The 20,281-nt window shown below is 41.0% G+C and overlaps 2 protein-coding genes across 3 annotated transcripts; one reads left to right on the forward strand and one right to left on the reverse strand.

The window, feature by feature from the left end:
* Positions 1 to 1,020: 1,020 nt before the first annotated feature.
* mboat1 (membrane bound O-acyltransferase domain containing 1) lies at positions 1,021 to 10,435 on the reverse strand. The gene is made up of 13 exons (XM_028425711.1): positions 10,132 to 10,435; positions 9,494 to 9,639; positions 9,060 to 9,137; positions 7,297 to 7,392; positions 5,800 to 5,855; positions 5,506 to 5,560; positions 4,008 to 4,200; positions 3,735 to 3,927; positions 3,553 to 3,656; positions 3,408 to 3,472; positions 3,196 to 3,328; positions 2,876 to 3,027; positions 1,021 to 2,633 (listed from the first exon to the last, which is right to left on the reverse strand). Exons 1-13 carry the CDS (start codon positions 10,219 to 10,221, stop codon positions 2,429 to 2,431), a joined length of 1,566 nt encoding a protein of 521 aa, XP_028281512.1. The 5' UTR covers positions 10,222 to 10,435; the 3' UTR covers positions 1,021 to 2,428.
* A 1,842-nt stretch (positions 10,436 to 12,277) lies between these two features.
* Positions 12,278 to 19,845, forward strand: LOC114448632 (transcription factor E2F3-like). Of its 2 annotated transcripts, none has more exons than XM_028425714.1 (8): positions 12,278 to 12,796; positions 14,925 to 15,048; positions 15,756 to 15,886; positions 16,006 to 16,094; positions 16,362 to 16,520; positions 16,688 to 16,802; positions 17,407 to 17,548; positions 17,927 to 19,845. In XM_028425714.1, the coding sequence occupies exons 1-8, from the start codon at positions 12,515 to 12,517 to the stop codon at positions 18,217 to 18,219; spliced, it is 1,335 nt and encodes a 444-aa protein (XP_028281515.1). In that variant the 5' UTR covers positions 12,278 to 12,514; the 3' UTR covers positions 18,220 to 19,845. The 2 variants fall into 2 exon arrangements, with proteins under 2 accessions (XP_028281515.1, XP_028281517.1); XM_028425716.1 differs by lacking the exon at positions 12,278 to 12,796 and adding an exon at positions 12,855 to 13,146.
* The last annotated feature ends 436 nt before the right edge of the window (positions 19,846 to 20,281 follow it).

Raw genomic sequence — 20,281 nt, forward strand, 5'->3', positions numbered from 1 at the left:
ACAAGACACATTTAATATTTATTGTCAGCAAAAACTGTTTGTCTTCATGGTGATTCATAAATACTACTACAAATAGATGATTCTTTATCGTTTCACTGAAGCTTTATTTGTTACTTAGACCTTTTGGTAAATCAGTCACTCTTAAATCCACACAAACAATACTAAAAACGGAGCAACAGTGCATGCACTCTCACAGTCAGTACATTTAGAAAACACACACATCTGCACATGTACAAAAATATCTTCATCATCAGTATTAAGTCACTCAAATAGCTGCACATTCTGACAAAACGCTTTTATACTGCATATGTGCCGCTCGCTGCTCGCGTAGACGTCAAACACGTATTAATGATGGCAACAAATGTAACGGGTTAATAGTCAATATCAGTTAGTAAGGGCTGTTTTTAAATGATGTGGCACAAGAGTTTGTGTGCAGTCAGCCTTCAGCAGGGGCAATGGCACCTTACAATCAGAAAAAAAGTCCCCAGAGCATCATTACAGACACTTCATAACTCCAAAAAAGAGGTACTAATGTGCATATGAAAACATAATCAACACATCACACAATTTAATAGTGGCATCTTCGATTCAAATAGACAAAGATATATAAAAGATTTAGTCAGAAACAGAGTCCTTCTAATTAAATTAAATTAATTTGCACTTCATTTCCTCCTCTCCATAATAGCAACAAGTATCTGTGAACTGACAAATGTAGTATTTGTTATGAGACTGTGGAGACTCATGGAGGTAACATTAAAAATTAGTGGGCTAAATCAACATGAAAACTGAGCCGAAAAAAAAAAAAAAAAAAAACGGGCAAGTCCAAATTTAAAAATATTAAAGATTATATCCCATAAAAAGAGATTGTTCTCTCTGACATGATTAAACAAGTTGCTCAAACACCAGATCAAAGGTGACGTGTGTAAGAATATGTTCAAGTGTCATTTTGTTAGAATATCCTTAAAACAACAAACCTATAATGAAACCACTGTGCCTCTGAAAGTAAACCTCCCAAACCTGCTGTCAGTGCTAAATTAAATTAAATAAAGGTGATGTTTTGTGCATCTGTGATGAAAACATAAACATCTGATTCACCGTTGTGAAAAAAAAAAAACTAAACACGTGAATGTTGATAAGACACTGTAACATTAGCGCAAAAACAGACTCTGCTGTGAGGTTGCACAGTGCTGAAGAATGGCAGGCAGTCACAGAGGACTTACCGTTATTACTTCACTCGGTTCAGACAGCTCGGACAGCCAGCAGATGTCTCTCAGCACCACACAGCACCATGCTTCTAGTGGGAACACTTTAAACTCTTTATGTCGCATTTCTCTTCAGTTAGCCAGTCTTTCTTTTTTTCCTATAATTACCAGCACTCTGCAGATGATAACTGTAATTCCTGTGGGTTATATGTTAAAAGTAGACATTGGAACAGGTCTGCATGGTAAATTATTATTTTTGTGCTTTTCTACTTCATTTACAGGGTTATAGTTAGGGACGGGGATTTTCCAAAGAACCGTCTCCTCACCTGGAGCTGCTGCAATCCCACCTTCAGATGTCTTTACCATATTGTGCCAACAAACAGTTTAAGATGTCTTATTAGTGTTTTGTGTGTGTGTGTGTCCCTAGCTAGTAAACATTGAAAGTCCATTAAGTCCATTGTTGTTCATGATCCACACACACAGGGTCCACAGGGTCACTGATCCAGATTGGTGGGCAGACAAACCATCTCATACACACATACTCATCTACACCTTCCTCTGGACAAAGTGGGTGCAGCGCTCCCTCCTCTTGGCATGCTCCTTTGTGGTCTCACAAGGGAGGCCTTTGTGTGGCATCAGAGTGTGACAAAGTGCGAGCGTGTCTAAAAGAGAGTCTATGTGCATATTTGTTTCCTAGTGTCTGTTTATGCATGAGTTTGTGTGTGTGTCCTGGTATTTGTGACCCTGTTTATGAGCTGCTCTCCTTACTGTGGCTGGCTCTCAGTCAGTGGGACAAGCACAGATACAGGACGGGACGGGAAAGAGAGTGAGCCTGGATTCTGTCTTCACACTGTGGCATTGTTGCAGGAGTGAGCAGGCTGGTGTAGACATGGGGATGGAGGGGAGACAGTTACAGTGCAGTGGGGGCAGGTGGAGGAGGGGGGGAAATAAAAGAAGGGGTAGCCAATATTCTGGTGGTGGTGGTGGTGTGACCAGGGACTTTCCTTCAGCTAATGTTTCTGCCTGCTGAGAACAGCAGATGGAATCTCCACACATACATCCAGTGCCATAAGTACAAATCCTGCAGAGTTCTGCATGTTTTTTTCTTTACACTGTCCCCCAAAAAATAAATAACTAAATCAGCCGAATGTCCTCTGGTGATACTCACTTGTCCTGAAGGGAAGGCTTCGTACTAATAGCCCGGGGAAAGCATGGAGAAGGGATTTTCAGTCTACTTTGTCGTTATTGTTGGAGTGAACAGGCTGGCACTTGGCTGGACACGAAACAGAGGAGGAGGAGGAGGAGGAGGAGGAGGTGGAGGAAAAAGTTTTGCTGTTGGTGGCCGAGGCAGAGGGGTCCCTGGGATTTTGTTTCCGACGCAGGGCGACTGCAGCCAGAATGCTGATGATGTGCACATGGAAGTACATGGATCTTGCAAAAAAGATGGAAAAACAGTGTCATTTTACACCACATGCAGAAACAGTGCTCAGCAGGAAAATGTGACATTACAAAAGAAAGCTGGCCACAAAATATCATGATTAACTAAAACCTGGAATGTTTTTTAATAAGCTAAAAAGAAGAAGGACAAGTCAACCCTAATAAATGTAATATCCAGAAGAAAGGCACGGGCTCTAATCAGTCAAATGTGACAAAAACACCTGTGTAGAACATACCTGTAATAAATTATAGTTTCATCTACTGCAAGAAGCAGAAAAGGCATGACGGTGTAGCAGATGGCCAGCTGGGTGGCTGCCCAGGTTAAGATGTCGTAACCCAGCTTTAAGACTCTGGAGCCCAGGAAGTAGTGGCGAATAGACTTCCGTATCTTGTGGGACAAAACAGATGGACGATGAGGGAGAAGTTATTGCTTTTTTGTGTTGCCCCGAGTATTAGCTGCTGTTGTCTCATGCTTTCTTCCATTTAATATGTTGATATACAGTCATTTGTTGACCATATACATATTTATTTGACTCTCCAGGGGAGCCATACTTACAGCTCGTGCTGCTATGGTGATGGGGATGGCAGTGAGGAAGGTGAAATAATACCCTGGATAAACACCGTGCCACAGTGCGGACAGGATGAAGGTCAATGCCAGCTGGTGTTTAGGGGCTCGGTCATAACACACCCTGAAGAAGAAAGAGGAGAGCATGAGAACATAAGAATAAACTTGAAAGTTTATGACTGCGAGCTGGTTTTTGTACTTACATTTTGAGCCAAATTCCTGTCCGCATATTCCAGTTGTCAATAAAGGTTTTGAAGCTGGTTGCAGTCTGACAAAGAGAGAAAAAATAATTTCAAGACTTTAAGTTCTGGAAGGCTTTTATGAATTTGTGTGAAACACTGAAGATACCTCAATCCCAATGATGTTGATGTTGCAGATGAAGTCCCAGGATGGCTTTCCATTTTCATCCATCCCCTGGAAGCCATAACCTGCTGCGTTGTTGACAGCATCAGCTGACAACAAAGAGCAAAAGTATGACATGAATTTCATGGCAATAAAACAGTGTGGACAATAACCCACACGATGCTCACCCAGTGTCCAGGCAAAGTAGAATTTGGGCCTTGCAGCTTGTATGGAGAAAAAAGCGTAAGTGAGCCTGGTGAGGAAGGGAGCGCTGCTGACAAAGTCTAAGTCAGCGTTGTGTTTTATCGGCAAGGACCGGGTCACAACGAGGAAAAGCAGCATACAGCCGCAGCAGACCAGCAGTTTCTGGATAACAGCATTCTGCAGAGAAGACGTGAGAATGCATGTTTTAAAAAAGACAATATTTAGAAGACTACATCAGTCATGTGTCATCAGCTTACCAGAGGTGACGGCTCCGGTGTTTTATCATAGCCATTCTGTCCATTACATGTGCCAACGTGCTGCCTGAGCCTCCTGCTAATGTGTCTGCCCTCTATGAAGTCTGTGTAGTCCTTATAGTTACTGCACGGCCCCACCAAGACGCTCAGGAAGTTGAGATTGTAACTCAGGTACTCGATGAGAGATGGCCTCACACTGCAGAGAGAAAAGGCATAGAGAGTTCCATCATATCAGGTGGAATGCAAACATGTGATTTTCTTTAAGTTGGGTGGAAATGTGAGAAATGCATGCCATGTGTCTTCAGTTCTGAATCGAGTACTGGCTACAAACTGACGAATATCAGCCGATACAATCACTGACTCCAAAGTCTCTGTTACGGGTGAATTACAGTCCATCCAGATGTGCTACAAAAATGTGGTTCACAGGCCTACAGGATGCACAGGAAGCAGCACAATCACCAGATGTGTAACTGTGGGGTTGTCACACAGGGCTGGACACATTTTATGGAACCTTTTTAATACATACTTGAAATGTTTTTGAAATGGCATGCACAGCACACTGATGAATGTAACTGATCAACATGCACGCTAACATCATATTTCCATGCAGATGCCTGTTTTCTGAGCATGCTCTTTTTTTTCTATGAACAAGCTATTCACCATGATTTCATCTCCTTGTCACTGTCCTTCGTGGCTAAAGGAAAAGAAAGAAGGATTTATTCTATAAAATACGGAGTTATTTTAGTCTTTTTGTTTTAAGTCTATTCTGAAAGCTATGAAGCACTCTCAAGTGTGTAAGAGTGAGTGATTGAGTCACTTTTGGAAAATCTAGGACATTGATTTTTCAGTGTAGTACCCTCGCTTCAAACATTTACACACTTACTCCTGCAGTCATGGAGATAAGAGATCTTCATCCTCATTCCTGGAGCCTTGTGCCTCTTGTCAGCTTCCCACACTTAATCTTATCAATTTTTTTGTTGCGTAAGTCTTGAAAGATAGTAGTCTCTGTAACTGTGTGTCAGCGTTCAGGCAGCGTTGGATGGCTGTATAATTTATTTGGAGCTGGCAACTCTCAGATCCACCTCATATAAAATGTTGTCCCTTTGTATCCACTTCTTATCAGGCTTCAGCAGATTCGAGACCCAGCAAGCTCACACAACACACACACCTGGAGTTATCCAACTCTGATCTGATCTGTATAAACGGTGGTTGTGGATCACCTCTGTGGTCTCCTGGGTGGTGAAGGTGACATAACTTCAAGGCTCCATTTGTCATGTTTGAATTCAGAATAAGGCTGCAGACGACTGTGGTCATGTTGTCATCACACATATATGTTGCTGACTTTCCCCAAACAATAATACCACAAAATGTTGACCCCATATTTTATAAACAATGTAACAAGAGCTCTATCATTTTCTTTTTACCTTAGACTAACGACTTATATGTCCCCCCATATAACTACTGCTGTTTAAAAGTCATCAGTTTCTGGGTAAACACTTACTTTATAGCCATCGACCTCTGCTCCGATGTCAGCTGTTCTGGTTTCTTACACATACCTGAAAAAAGACAAAGTCATTGCTCTTAATCTTTTTTTTTCTCCTTCACATTATTAATGCCCTCTTCTTAGAAGGCAGATTACAAACCACAGCAGGAAAAGGACAAGTGTCAAAGAGACATTCAAATCAGGCGGGAGCTATTGTTAAGAGTTATTAGCAGAACCTGTACTTTTTCTGTCTTAAAGGATTGTTGTCCATGTTGTTCCCAACATGTGAGTGCATCCACTGATTTGGCTTACCATCATGGAGCTGGAAGGCTAAAGTGGTAATCTTCTGTGTTACTATCATCAACGGTCTGAAAAAAAGCAAAAAAGAAAAACATTTAGACTCACAAATTGCCCATTTTCTAAATAGTTGTGCAGTTTTGACAGTTTTAGCAAGCAACATTTATTTTACTCATTTAATATACTGAGCGATATGCCGAAAAGATGAAGTCTACTCAGCTTCTGTTTGATGTTACAGAATTTATTTTCCCTGCTGAGTCGCTTCATTCTTTACCAGTGGGGGCAAATCAGGTCACTGATCAATCTAGAGCATTTCTTTACAAATACCTCTCTGAAAACAGCACAGCCAGATTCCCAGTTTGAGCTCACAGTGATGAGCCCCCTCCTCCTTCATTCACAGATACAGACCTCTCTGTCTCAAGAATGTGAGTGTGTGTGCAAAAAAGGCACATATAAACTACATCCCTCTTACACACACACACACACACACACACTGGTTCCTATCTGTGAGTGGGCTGTATTGTGTGCACAGCATGGTAAACCAAGGCAGAGAGAGAGAGAGAGAGAGAGAGAGAGAGAGAGAGAGAGAGAGAGAGAGAGAGGCTGGCTGGGTGGCTGGCAGTGCCAGCTCAATGAGAGAGAGCTGGCAGTGGGCTTTAGTGAAACATTTTCAGGGTGTCGGCCGGTACGTGCAGTACTCCACCACTGCTGCCCTGTTTTGTTGGTAGGGTGGGTTAATGTTTTGAATTGAGGTGCATTAAAAAAAAATCAGCAACATGAATGACTGCTGTTGTGAGGCACCTTTTACTTGCCTTGATCGATCCATTCAATCATAGACAGTGTGATTTACAGCCATTCATATTGGAGGGAGAGTCTAACATGAAAGCCTAAAAAATAAAACTGGATTCACCATACAGTCACGCCAGAGGCTGACTCACAGGCCTGGCTGCTCATCACCAAAATCACGTGGAGTCTAACAGAGGCTGCCAAAATATTTATCCACACTGGAGAGGCCTGTAAAGTCAACTTTCACAGAATAATCATGCTCAGAAATCGCTTACTTTATCTGGATATTTCCCATCTCTCCAGGCTATCTAAGCAAAAAGCTTTAGTTAATACATGCCAGCAGAATTGTGAAATTTATGAAATAATGAGTCACTTGTAACAGGGAATTCCATGTCTCTGTGTGACTCCTTTAGAGTCAGAAAGAACAGATGCACTTCTGTGATGAAATGTAACCCTGTGTTTCAAACACAACAAACTCACAGTTGCCAGGAGGCAGTGAGTACTTTAACTCCACCTGGATGGTCAATGTCAACTGTGAACAATCTTTGTGGCTGCTTTTCTAATCAGTGCTGCTGTATTTACACAAGGCTTGCCACTGTGCATTCTGAGCAGGTACCACAAGGTTTAGAAACGTTAACTGATAACGTAAAAAGCTGTTCTGAAACATGACTAATGCGCTGTTACTGAGAGGGTGTGGTGAGAATAATGATTCAGGTTTTTTCTCACCCTGAGAAATCGGTGGAAAGTATTCCGTAGTTGTAGATGAAAACTCGGCTCACTTGACACGCCGTCAGGTAACCCATAGCCGTCACCATGGTATACCTGTGTGTGGAGGAATGAACAATAGATAATTGAGATGATACAGCGTCCTCAAGTCAAATAATGATAAGAAATGAGATTTGCGCTGAGATTCTGCATCTTATTCGACATTTTTGTGCTACTTCTAACACAAGTAGGCATAGTTTGGTGGAGATACTCTCCACTCTGAAGAATCACTATTTCTTTTCATGCTACACCAGCTATACAGACGTTTATCCTTTTTCAAGTTAGCACTGTGTTTTGCATCTAAACACACACACACACAGGCATGCAGGTTTTATCTTGCTGCTCCTGCAGGTATTCCTTGTACACGTGAATAACAGGCATGCCTTACTGATGTTGCCCCATTCATGAATAGAAAACAACAAACCATGACACCACTGAGCCCACGTGCACGACCAGAAAAAAAAACCATATATGCACACAAGTCACAAAGTTCCACAAATACACTATGAACATGGCAACTTAAAGGGAATGTACACATTGCACACAGACAAAACAGTCAGTCTGTGTTTATTGATCTTGTAGACTGGTCTGGCTGGCAGGTCCGACTGCCTTTCACCTGACCTGTTTAATGATAGCTTCAAAGTTTTTTTTTTTTTAAGGACAGTCTTTTATTACAGGCTGTATTAAAAGATAAAGATAATTGGGTGGGGTTCTTCATTGTGCTGTTCAGTGTTAGAATGCATTGGAGGCTGTGAATGAATGTAAAAGTTAGAGGGTTTAAGCATTCCTTTAAAGTTTAAACTGGAAAATATCATTCCTGCTGCCTAAGCTCAGCCATCTGACCCCTCAAACAAACACCCACCCACAATGTAAGTGGTTTCTGAGCTTGGCTGATCTCGTCTGACAGGTTCTACATAGAAACAGCAGTAACTACAACTGCATCACAATCGTGGAAATTAGATGCTAGTGCAGCAGGTCTGTCATCAAGATGAGGTGTGCATGTCAATCTGGTCCTGAAACCACCCATTTGACAATTTTTGTGATTTTTTTGTGACTACAACAGAAAAGGGAGTGGTACGGTAGTGTAGAATATGTCTACGACCAGCTCAGGCAGACCAGTGGAATACAGTTTGAATACAACAACAATATGATCAATAAAGTCATAAATTAATCCTCAAAGTGCTCAATTAAACCTTCGGCATCGTGCTGTAGACAAAGATAAGCAGCAGGCGTGACCGTCACACCTGCTGCCCATCAGACAACTTTGCGTCATACTGTGACGTAAACTCGTCAGCAGGGCTGCCAGTTGTGTGGAGTTATTTTGAGCTTAAGGAAGAAAAACATTTGTGGATAACTTGTGTAGGTGTTCTGAGGCGCATGTTAAACTTTCACCAACAAGAACTTAATTCAAGGACCTGCAGATGCATCATGGGAAGTAGTGTATCCAGAAGGAATTCAGCATCTGCATTTAAAGATGGCATCAGACACGAGTGTTAAGTCATCTCTACCACCTTTACAACAAACAATGGACTGTCTATGTCCTATCCATCTAGTGGGCTTGTAATGCAGTGGAAACTTGAAATTTACTGTCCTGACGTACAAAATTTGCCCAAAGTGGTGTGATATGTGTGTATGGAGTTCCATGGTAACACATCCCTTCTTTTATAATCGAAGATCCGGTCTCCTTTACACAGACTTTTACGTCAGTTATGACCATCACTCACCTGTGCACATTGTTGATGTCAGCTTTGATGATGATCAGGTAGCTTGCCAGCACTACAGTGAGAATATGAGCTGAGTACCTGCAGGAGAGAACAAGAAGTAGATGATTAGTAATATTATCTTATTTAAGATGAACACAGGACGTTAGACGCAGTCATTTAGCGTGCATGCATCAGCACACCCTGGACATGTGTCCCGTGAGAGCTGCTAACACAGAAAATGCTGCCACATACATGTTTTCTGTGCACTCGCATTGTTCTCCCATAATTATAAACCTGTGGTCCTGCTAACATTCAGCAGACAGGCAGACAGAGGCCACCTACTACAGATAATAACTGGCACATATTTTCTCTCAACATGTGCTGCTAATTTAGTCATGTCACTGGGTTACTGTAGAAAATATAAATATGTGTATGAGGACTGTGTGATACAGTACCATCCAAAGCAGAAGATGAGAAAGGCAATGCCAAGGAGAGTTGCCACAGCATGTCTGATCAGAGGATTGGCATGGCCAGGACTGAGGTAGAGACGAAACCAGAAGGCAGCGGCCAGCGCGAAGAACTGGCATGCTAAGAAATTCACCTGTGAAGGAGAGAGAGGAGAGATGAGGATGGATTTACACAGATACGGCTCATATTAGTTATGATGATACCATATGTGTATATGTGTGTTTTTTCATCATACAAAACAGCATCAGATTGTCTTTAAACACACAGAGAATGAATGAAAAAAGATTCTTTACATTGAAAACATGCTTTTGATAATCATCCAAGTCATCCAAACAAATTTATAATATAGGACATCATACCAGATAGGGTTCTGTTTCAACCCTTTTAAAAGCTAAAAAAATGTTTTCAATGCCTAGAAACCTTAACATACAGCACATAAATTGAATATGTACCACTTTAAAGTGTATCCCAGTCATGGTGTCGTCTAATTTCAACACATTCTGGATGTCGTGCAAAGTGTGTTGATGTATCACTGCATGCCTCAAGTTGACACAGAGTTCATTTATCAGGGCTGCTCAGAGGACAGAATGTGTTTTAAATCTTACAGTGAGGCGGTCTGTCGTACCTGATCTAGAGGGAAGCCCAGGTGTTCACTGACAGGCAGCAGCCACTTAGACCCCGTGGTTTTAAACGCGGTGTCCACCGGCTCGCCCATCCCGCGTAGTTTCTGCTGCCGCGACGCCTCACGGAGTTCCTGCTTGTCTCTTTTTTTTTTTGCTCGTCTTTGAATCCAACTATCAGCTATTTTTACTGTCACTAAAATACATCGTCAACTCGAGCCGGACCGTGACAAGTCAAACCAGTCTGCAGACCAGAGCAGTCATTCCAGGTTCTCCCTCCCTGCTCCGCCACCTCCTCCTCCTTCTCCACCTTCTTCTTCTTCTTCTCCTCCTCCGCCTCAATATCAGTTAAGTCTGACTGACAAATGCCGTTTCCGGTTAAAGCTTACAAAATAAAAGCCGGAATTACGACACTGTGCTGTAAAGATTCTATCTACAAAGCTGTAAGTGTTGATTAAGCTTCAAAAAACACAATTTAAATTAATAATTAGGTTAAAAACAAAATAAAGGGCGTCAAATTAAATAACTTCAAACAGTATGTATTGTCTATTTGTCTTTAAAAAAACAGTAAATGAGCTAACACACATACTTCCGGTGTCATGTCAGACTTGACGCATGTGAATGCAGAGGGTTGAACGTACACAGCCTATGGAGCGGGGCATGCTTTGTGTTTGTCCAGTCCCCATTAACAGGAATGTGTATTTTGTTCTTGACAGAAAGGTATTTCCTAAAGCAAACATATTAACAGAACATAAAGAAATGTTTGAATAAGATGCTTAGTAACAGCTTAAAATGAGTTTAGGTACACATAAGGCTCAAAATCCTTTTAAAATAGCAATACACTGTAGTGGGAAATGAACATAACTAGTATTTAAGTAGAGCTTTATGATGGACATATGGTTTCCAGCCCTGCAAATCTCACTCATTAATTATTTGTTGTCTATATAAAATTGTAAAGTCATTTAAACTAGCTCCACCTCTAGAAGCAGCAACATGCTGCTGTAACACTGACTGTGCTTTTAATAATGTGTCATATATGATAATATATTATTTAGTGGGACCAAACAAATTATTTTTACTAAACACTGATGCTACTACCTGGGATTTTTTTCAGAACTTTGTGGATTATCTGTGTCATGTTTTGATGACAGCAAAATCAAAGTTGCAAGAAAGTTTGTCTGTGAAATGATTTTTGACACAGCTGAGGGCCAGGAATAAACAAAACATTTAACAGTGGTAGTTTGAGCCATACTTAATGCCAAAATATCAAGGTTTGTCTGTCAGCACATAAGCTTTAAAACATGTTGTGAAGACTAATCCGTCTTCTTGTTGAAGGGTCACCAACTAATGTAAAGTTTGTGCAGCCTGAAAGTAAGATATGTCCCTAAAACAGTTCGATATCCACAATAGAGATTTATTGTTTATATGTCATCCTGTGTTTACATGTCATCTTGTCACTACAGTCATGGGTATATAGAACATACTGACACATTGACACTTTCCCTCTGTGTGATCAATAAAGTATGTCTATCTATCTGCCTATTAATCATGCGGGTTATGTGAAACCCTGAACTGTGATGTGGCCCTTTAGTCCAAATATACATACAAAGCTGAATACACTCTTGCATTACACATGTACTTGTTTTACATTGAATTTGAATGCTTTGGGTCCTGTGATTTAATACCCTCTGTATACAAATCACTTATGGTACTAGAGAATCCTACGAAATTAAAAAAAAAGATTAACGCACTGACAATTAAAAACATGAATTACAAAATAAAAAAAATACAACAAAATAATTATAGTTATTCGTGTTCTCCCTATAATTGTTTTAAATAAACTTTATCCTGTTGGATCGCCTTATTTTCTGCCTCATCCTCTTTCTTCAGTAACATGGGTCACTACCGCCATCTAGCGTCCTGCCTGGGAAACACGCAAGGCGTGACTGGTGACGTACCCTGTTTACAACTGCCAATAAACACGTGGCGCAATAAACTTCGAACGGTCATTGGTCAGTTCCACGGCAGTGTGGGTAGAAACTTTCACGTAACAAACCAATAGTTACTGACATGTAAATTCCGTTTGAAAATTTCCCGGGAAATCTGAGTTTCGCGGGAGGGCTCTTGAGCGCGTAAACCGTATCCCTTCATTCATCAGGCCGTTTCCTGAAGCCATTTCTAGACGGGGGAAACGAGAGTTGCGCTACTTTTTAATCCGTTGCATCTGCCTAAATGCACCTTCAGAAGGAAAAATACTTTTCAAAAGTCGATAATTCAGACATTGAACTTTACTTCTGTCTGATTATTTTTGTAGCTATTGGGACGGATTAGCAGCCATACGGGCTCGAAAGTTCAGAGACAAGAAAGGGGTTACCCCAAATACGCAAGATGAGAAGAGGGCTCTCCTCGGCTACGGACAAAGTGATTTTAGCGGGGGTTGGGGGCTCTCCTTTGGATAATAATATAATTTTAACAGCTCTCTCGGATCGTTTAAACCCCGGACAATCTAACGCTACGTATATCCAAATAATAACCACACCACCGCCTTGCAACCTTACACAGACATCAAATGTGTGTTTATCCGAGCCTCAGATTAACAACATTTACACAACTCCACAACAAGCTGCAGCAAACGGAGCAGGACAACGACCCGCTCTGGGAAGACCGCCGGTAATAACCTCCACAGCTCGTTTGAACATATTTAGCTTGCTAAAACCAACAGCAACGACGACTGAAGTGTTAGCTTGCTAAGCTAGCCGAGCTTGTTGTTCGGGCAGCTAACGTTAGCTACTTAGCCAGGGCATTCCCACGACTCAACCTAGCGAGGTGGCTAACTAACTACCGCTAGCTAAGTTACCTAAGTAGGCTGGTTAAGTGTTTTGTTGACTGTAATGAGCCAGAAGGCAAGTTTAAGCTAGTTAAATGATCACAAGGATGCAGACCTGTCATGTAATAGCGTGCTAGCTAACTTCATGGTGCCTTTGAGTCCGTTTCACCTTTGCAACCAGATGGAAATATTGGTAAGAGATGAGTAACGTTAGCGCTGGCCTAGTGGCTGCTGTTGGTGTCTTAATTTGGGGGTTGGGGGATTGTTGGGATGCCTGGTTCTTAGTTAGCTATTATTTAGCTTTATAACAAGATACGAGTGGCGAAACTTTCATTCACATGGGTTTATACACCAATATAGCTTCACTTCAGCTTCGGAAGTACTCGATAGATATTTCTCCTGGTCGTCTCTGAAGATGCAAGCCAACTTGGATGAGAAGCTTGAAAATATGTGTTAGCTTTCAAGGCTAGTAGCACTGTCGTTTATTAGAGGACAACATAACTCGTTGTCGACCTTTCATTTTGCACAAGTGTTTGACGTCCCTCTCTTTGTGTGTATATAAAGTAACGTTATGGTTCCTTTCATGCCAAGTAAAGTGAAACCCGAGTTTGTTGCTTTAGTGCTGACTGCACGTTTCCTGTATTCTCAACATGCACAAAACCACACAGAATAGTCACAGCAGCATTCATGGTGTAGGGTTTGTTCCTGGCTATTCATCTTTCATGAACTAAACCAGTCTCTGTAATCTCAGGCTGTAGCCATGACCAGGCATGGGGGTGAGGGGAGCTGCTTGCTGATATAAAATGGCTGACACTTTGACTGTCAACAGAGGGCATATTATTCTTACTCAAAAGTCTTGTACCAGATCAAGAAAGATAAAGTATTAAAGATGGGTTTAATGGTGGTTATGTCTAATATATCATGCATTTGAACCAGTATGTGTCCTATGATAAAATTGGAGGGAAATGCAGTACAGCAGCACAGTAGATGCTGCTGTGTTGTTCAGACACTGAAACAGGGTGGGTACTTTTCCTACAGATTAGGCCATGGTGACTAGAATGTTAATTTTGGTGGCAGGAACAAAAAATGACAAGTTTTCACTAAATAAAATTGGTTAAAACTAATGAAAAGATCTAAAGAAAGAAGGTGGTGTCTAAATGCCCTTAAAGGTGTACAATGTACCATCAAAGCAGAACACTGGCATGTGCTCTTGCTGGAATTACAGGTAATGAACATATTTCGCCTTTGTCCAGGAAAAACGGTAACTCGTCTCACCTGGAAATTGACTGGGGTAAATAAACTCTACGCCTCCAAACCTAAGATCTACATTGGTTCTTGAAGATGATGTCAAATACACAGTGACCTCACAGATGATCAAAGAATTGGATAAAATAATTCACGATTATTTGCTCTAAGAGTATTTTAAGTTATTTCCTTTAGTGATAGGTTATATGTGCTGTACCCATGGGTATGCTTTCAGTGGTGTGTTCGTATTGGGTTTCCTTGGCAGGACTTCACGGCACAAAAATCATAACTCATAGATGTGACTCATTCTGGAGCTATTTAGGTTTATCTGGGGCAGTAAGGTCAGAGTGTAAAAATGGATCAGTGGTTCACTGGTTGTACGCCACATCAGCAAAGACATCACAAACTGTTTTAAGCTGCTGCCATGAGCTAATGACTCATGCTGACATGAAAAATAGTCGAGAAAGGTCTTAAGATGGTTTCCTGAGTGCAACATAAATCCAATACAATCATAACTTGAATACATGTCTATAGAAAAAAAAACTTCATTTAGTCATTGAAAGGACCTCAACAAGGGTGCAGCCTTAATTAAATAATGTGTAGTCGGTCATCTGTTGGAGGTTTTTTGTAATACTTTAAAGAGCATGAACAAATCACAGTAATGATGTATGATACTTAACAGATCAAAAAGTGATTCATAATGTTCAACGTCCTTTTTTCTTCTAGGCAAAAAGGCGGTTGGCACTTGATGATTCAGACCACCAGTATCAGTCAGAACCAAGCAGAACTCCAAGAGGTCGAGGAGCAGGAGCGGCAGCGGCTAATGGAGCTCGGCTGAAGACACCCAGAAGTAAGACGCCTATAGGAAGCTGTGTATTTAACAGCTCTCTCACTGTGTAATTAATCCATAGTTCTACAATAATTCAGGTTTATCCTCTGTATGAGAGCCACGCCCTGTTTTCTATAACAGAACAGACTTGATGCAGCTTCTTTATATGGTTTATAATTTGAAAATACTTTATGAATAATCATAATAAAGGTTTTACTTAACCTTTACTACTAGGTTCTTCTGCATAAATACACATGTTTGTGTGTCCTGTGCAGTCTACTTAGCACATGCAACTAAATCTGTGCATTACTTTTGTTGCTGATATACAGCTAGTGCAGCCACAATACTATGTGTTACACACACAGCATTGTTGCTTTTAGCCACTGGGGGAGAGATATTATGATGTGTTTTTCAAACTGCTACCTCCACCCGAGGCTGCAGACTGAACAGTCATTTATGTTTTAATACAAGTACAGCTGGTAAATTCTGACCAAACACTAGACAGCTCCAGCCAGGAGTAATTAAAGCTAACATTGACCCGTATGTGTTTAAACTCGACCATTTTCTGTTCATTTCAATAGAAGAAGCCTTGTTATTTGCAGATGGGGATCTGGTTGATCCTCACACACTGATGGTGCTGCTTTTATCTTGGGCTATTACTCCTAAGTAAAACAATGATAGGGAATGTCTGATTTAACCATGTTCTCTTTATGTTTCTGTCACCACAGCACCCAAATCGCCAACAGAAAAGACGCGATATGACACGTCCTTAGGCCTGCTAACAAAGAAATTTGTGGACCTTCTCGCTCAGTCGCCTGATGGTGTTTTGGACCTAAACCTTGCTGCTGAAACATTACAGGTATACTTTAAACTGAAAAGGCCCAGCTGTTTTTAAGGGGGGCACCTTAAAGGCATATATATTCTTCAGAAGTTTCACCTTAATGTGTGAATGGCTAGACATCTATTCTCTGTTTTCAGGTACAGAAAAGGCGACTATATGACATTACCAACGTACTAGAAGGGATTCATCTCATTAAGAAGAAATCAAAGAACAACATTCAGTGGATGTAAGTGATCTTTGTTTCACACTGCCATTCAAACTCTTGGTTATAAATGTATTTTGAATTATATTTTGAAAATAAAACGAGTCTCTGCAATGTCTGCTTCAAGAGAATATAGCCATAGTGTGCCGAAAGTTACATCTGTGGGATATCGGCTCCAACAGATGGTTTTGCATCCTTCCTTTTTTTGTATTAGGCACCAAAGCTCAAAGAAACCAGCCTGGGTTTAATGTGTTCTAATTTACTCTCCTCACTCTTTTATCCCACTCACAGGGGCTGTAGTCTGTTGGAAGTAGAGGGGGCTCTGAGCCAGAGACAGCGACTGACGGCTGAAGTTTCTGCACTGGGAGAAGAAGAGCAGAGGCTCGAACAACTCATCCAGAGATGCAACCTGGATATGAGACACATGAGCGAGTTGCCAAGCAACCAGAAATATCCTTTTGTTAGTTGATGTGACGATCCCAAAAGTTAACATCAGTTCAATTGCTGCCAGCTTTAGTGAACAAGTTTTCATTTCCATAAATGGAGTTCTGTATGTTTAATAATAACATGGACTGTGCTGCTATTATTAGTTGTTTTTCTTTAACACCTTTTTTTACATATGCCTATGTGACATACCAAGACATGAAACAGCTAGGGAACCTCAGAGATCAGACTGTCATTGTCGTCAAAGCGCCCACTGACACCAAATTAGAAGTACTGGACCCTGATGAGGTTGGTGCACACAAAACCACATACTGGAATGTCCTTTTTATCCCAAACAAATTTATACTTCTTGTTCACTTTTATTCTAATATATGACTTCTATTTCCCTTAAAGAAAGAGCTGAACACTTGGTGGAATTGACTTACAGTGCGACCAAGACAATTTTTTGTATTTTAACTTCAAAAAGTGTTATAGTCAGCCTGTGAGTTGTTGGTTTGTGACAAAAATGGGATAAAGGGGATACCCAAAATTATATCCTGTTGTTTTTAATCATTACCAGACGCTGAACACTTTTTTCTAAACTTACTCAATGTTGGCTTCTAAATAAAAAACAAAGCTTTGTAGTGTTTAACCTCAGAAAAAGCCCGGAAATGTACTGCACCAACAGCAGCTAGTGTTCTCTACCACACGGCCACAAATATGATGAAACAATCCCATCGAGATCAGGCTGTATGTGCGCTACTACACACAGAGGCCCCTTTGGCTTGGTATATGCACTGGTATACACTTTAAGTGTATGTTTTAGTTGCGAGCATGAAGAAAGAACTCATGTCACTCTTGTGGTCCCTGTAATCCCTGACCTAGATGTAACTGTATTCTTTCATCCCTTTAGAGTTTATCCATCCACCTGACCAGCACCAAAGGTCCTATAGAAGTCCTGCTGTGCCCAGATGAGGAGAATGACCCCAGGAGTCCCATAAAAAATGGCAACACAGACATCAACGGGAACTCACCTTTTGTCAAAGTCCTTCAAGGTTTGTTTTAGATCCATATTATGCAGAAGTTTATTGTTAAGTCGTTTGAAACTTGGAAATTATATCTGCTGCTTGTATCAAGTGCAAAGATCAGATGTTGACAGTCATTAGGTTTTATCCTCAGATACCTACTGATGTGATAACTCAGTGTGACTCTGGTTTAACTGGGAACGTATATCCATGGCATTAGAACTAAAATGGACAATCAGCAGAGTACATGATAAACAGTTGGAGAGAAGTGTGCAGTGCTTAAACTTACGTTAAAAGCTGGCATTCTGTTGGTAACTTAACCTGAGTAATGAACAGCTTCCCTGTTTCCAAGCTTCGTGTAATATTATTAGCTGTGTAGAGATGCTGACTAGTTGTTTCCTTTTACAGACCCCAGCTGCACAAACAGTTCTCCCAGTTCCTTCTTGGCTCCACCTTCTTCTTCAGCTGTTTCCGTCACGACTCTTCCTCCCATCTCGTCACCTTACACCAGTCTTCTCCAGCAGACGGAGGACCAAATCCCTCCATCCCTGGGGCCTTTCTTAAACCTTGGGCCTCCTCTTCTGGACCAAGACGACTACCTGTTAGGTTTGGGAGATGATCAGGGAATTAGTGACTTGTTTGACTCCTGTGACTTTGATAAAATGCCCTCACTTGCTCTGGATGATCTCCTGTGCAGCTAGCATTAGCTAAAAGAATGGATGGAAATGAAACACTGAGGGCTTATTTTTTCTCCTGTCCCACAGGGATGTCATTACCGTGTTCTTTCATGGTGTGAGTGATAAATGGCCTGGTCAGTGTGAAGCCTATGCCATCTTTTTTAGTGGACGGTTAATTACACAGGTGGTCGGTTAAGTATAGATGGGGATGGGAGGGGTAGCGACCTCTCTGTATGATGCAATGTTTATCAGAGAGACCAACAAAGACAGAGTAGCTATGAGGGAAAAAACCCCACACCACCTGGGATCATTACATATCCTGGGTGATTTGGTTTTGTGAAGTGGTTGGGTTTAGAGCGCTCTAAAGCAAGGGAAAGGTGAGAAACTGTGATGCTGAATCTTGAAGGATCCTGTCTGTAAATCATTTTTGGCAAGTAAAAGAAAAGGTTGACCAGTGTGTTCTCTGAAGAATTTTTCTTGTCAGGTTCGCAGTTCTTCACATAATCCCGAACATGTTTTATTGCCAAGTATGTTGAAAGTAGAAGTCCTATTGATGTTCGACTGAAGGTTTACGCTGCTGACTGTTATAAATAGACATCTTTTGTGTGCAGACCCAGATATTTTGAGAAATTAATCCATAACACAATGGAATTCATGACTAGAGTTACCAGGTCTTACATGCAGGTGGAGTTATAGGCTTTTGGAAGTCAGTAACTTCTGTCCTATTTCTCTTTCGGGTTAAGTTGGCACTGTCTGAGAAGGTGGACAACATTTAAACGCTGAATGTTGAACTTTATGTTCAGCAGCCCACTTCCTCACCCTGTGGTTTCAGCCTTTGTGCTACCTCTTTGAGACGGGGGGTAGCACAAAGGCTGTCCATCTCAGACACTACTGACTTTTTCCTTACCAGTAACCGAATAGCCACAGATGTTACTAACTACATAATTTCTTGTATCTGAACTGCACATGCACGCAACAAGAGTTGCATAACTCATATCCATCCACCTTGGGCCACTGATTTACCACATTCTTATTGCATGTTTCAGTCAGGCGAGTTGAGGTTTTGGTCTGTCTCAAATCTCTAGCTTCTCAGATGCTGTGCACTCTAATTCCATATTTCTTCTTTGTGTGTTCCTAGTTTCCCACAGAGGTAATGCTGTTTCTATTACATTGAACTTTGTGTTCCATACATACAAAGCAGTTGTCCAGAGGATTGTATAGTGTGCTCTGACACACTTGCCTGTTTTCCTCTTGCCTTTATATTCTAAGAATTGCAGTTGCTTTGGTTGATCAACACATTTGCAATGTTGCTGTTGGAATGAGAGGTGTTCCAGACACAAAAGATTAGTGGGGTCAGGCATCCGAACATATATCACAGAGACCCTTATGCAGTCATTCAAAGCATACATCTAGGTTGACTGTTTTTTAATGTGGAACCAATACCCCAATCTGTTATCTGTGGTTTACAGTGCAATGATAAATACACAATTCAGAAATTTGTGATGAAATCTAAAAAGTCATTGTATCAGATAAATGTTGGATTTTGCGTAAATCCTCTTAGTTAAACTAGTGCAATCACAGCTTCTTCATTGCTGCTTACATCTTTGTCAACAGAAGCCATTCTAACCAACCCCCCCCCCCCCCCACACACACACTTATGTGCTGTGCAATTTTTCCTGTGGTTTGAATCACTTTCCACTCAATACAGACTTCCTGTTCATTGTGTATTGGCAGTATAGTTGGTGGGTATTGTTTTTTTAGGCTCAATTAACTATTTAATTTTAATGAATTTTATACTGTTGGAAAAAAAAAAACAATTATATTATGGTCCTGGGCAACCACTAACTGAAACTTCAGCATGTAATGAGGGGCCTTTCTCCTTTATATATACTGGTATACATATATATATATATAAAAAAAACAACATTAAAACTGAATTTGTTGACTGTCCAAAAAGCTGAAATGGAAACTGAAGCGATGTGCATTTTTCCTCTGGGCTTTAGAAACATCACAGCCTGTGAATACCTGATAACAAAATGCAAACATGTCTGTCTTTTAGACACAATTGCTGCTGTTAGTGTCGACT

This window comes from Parambassis ranga, chromosome 16 (genome assembly GCF_900634625.1).
Source record: "Parambassis ranga chromosome 16, fParRan2.1, whole genome shotgun sequence".
Taxonomy (NCBI): domain Eukaryota; kingdom Metazoa; phylum Chordata; class Actinopteri; family Ambassidae; genus Parambassis; species Parambassis ranga.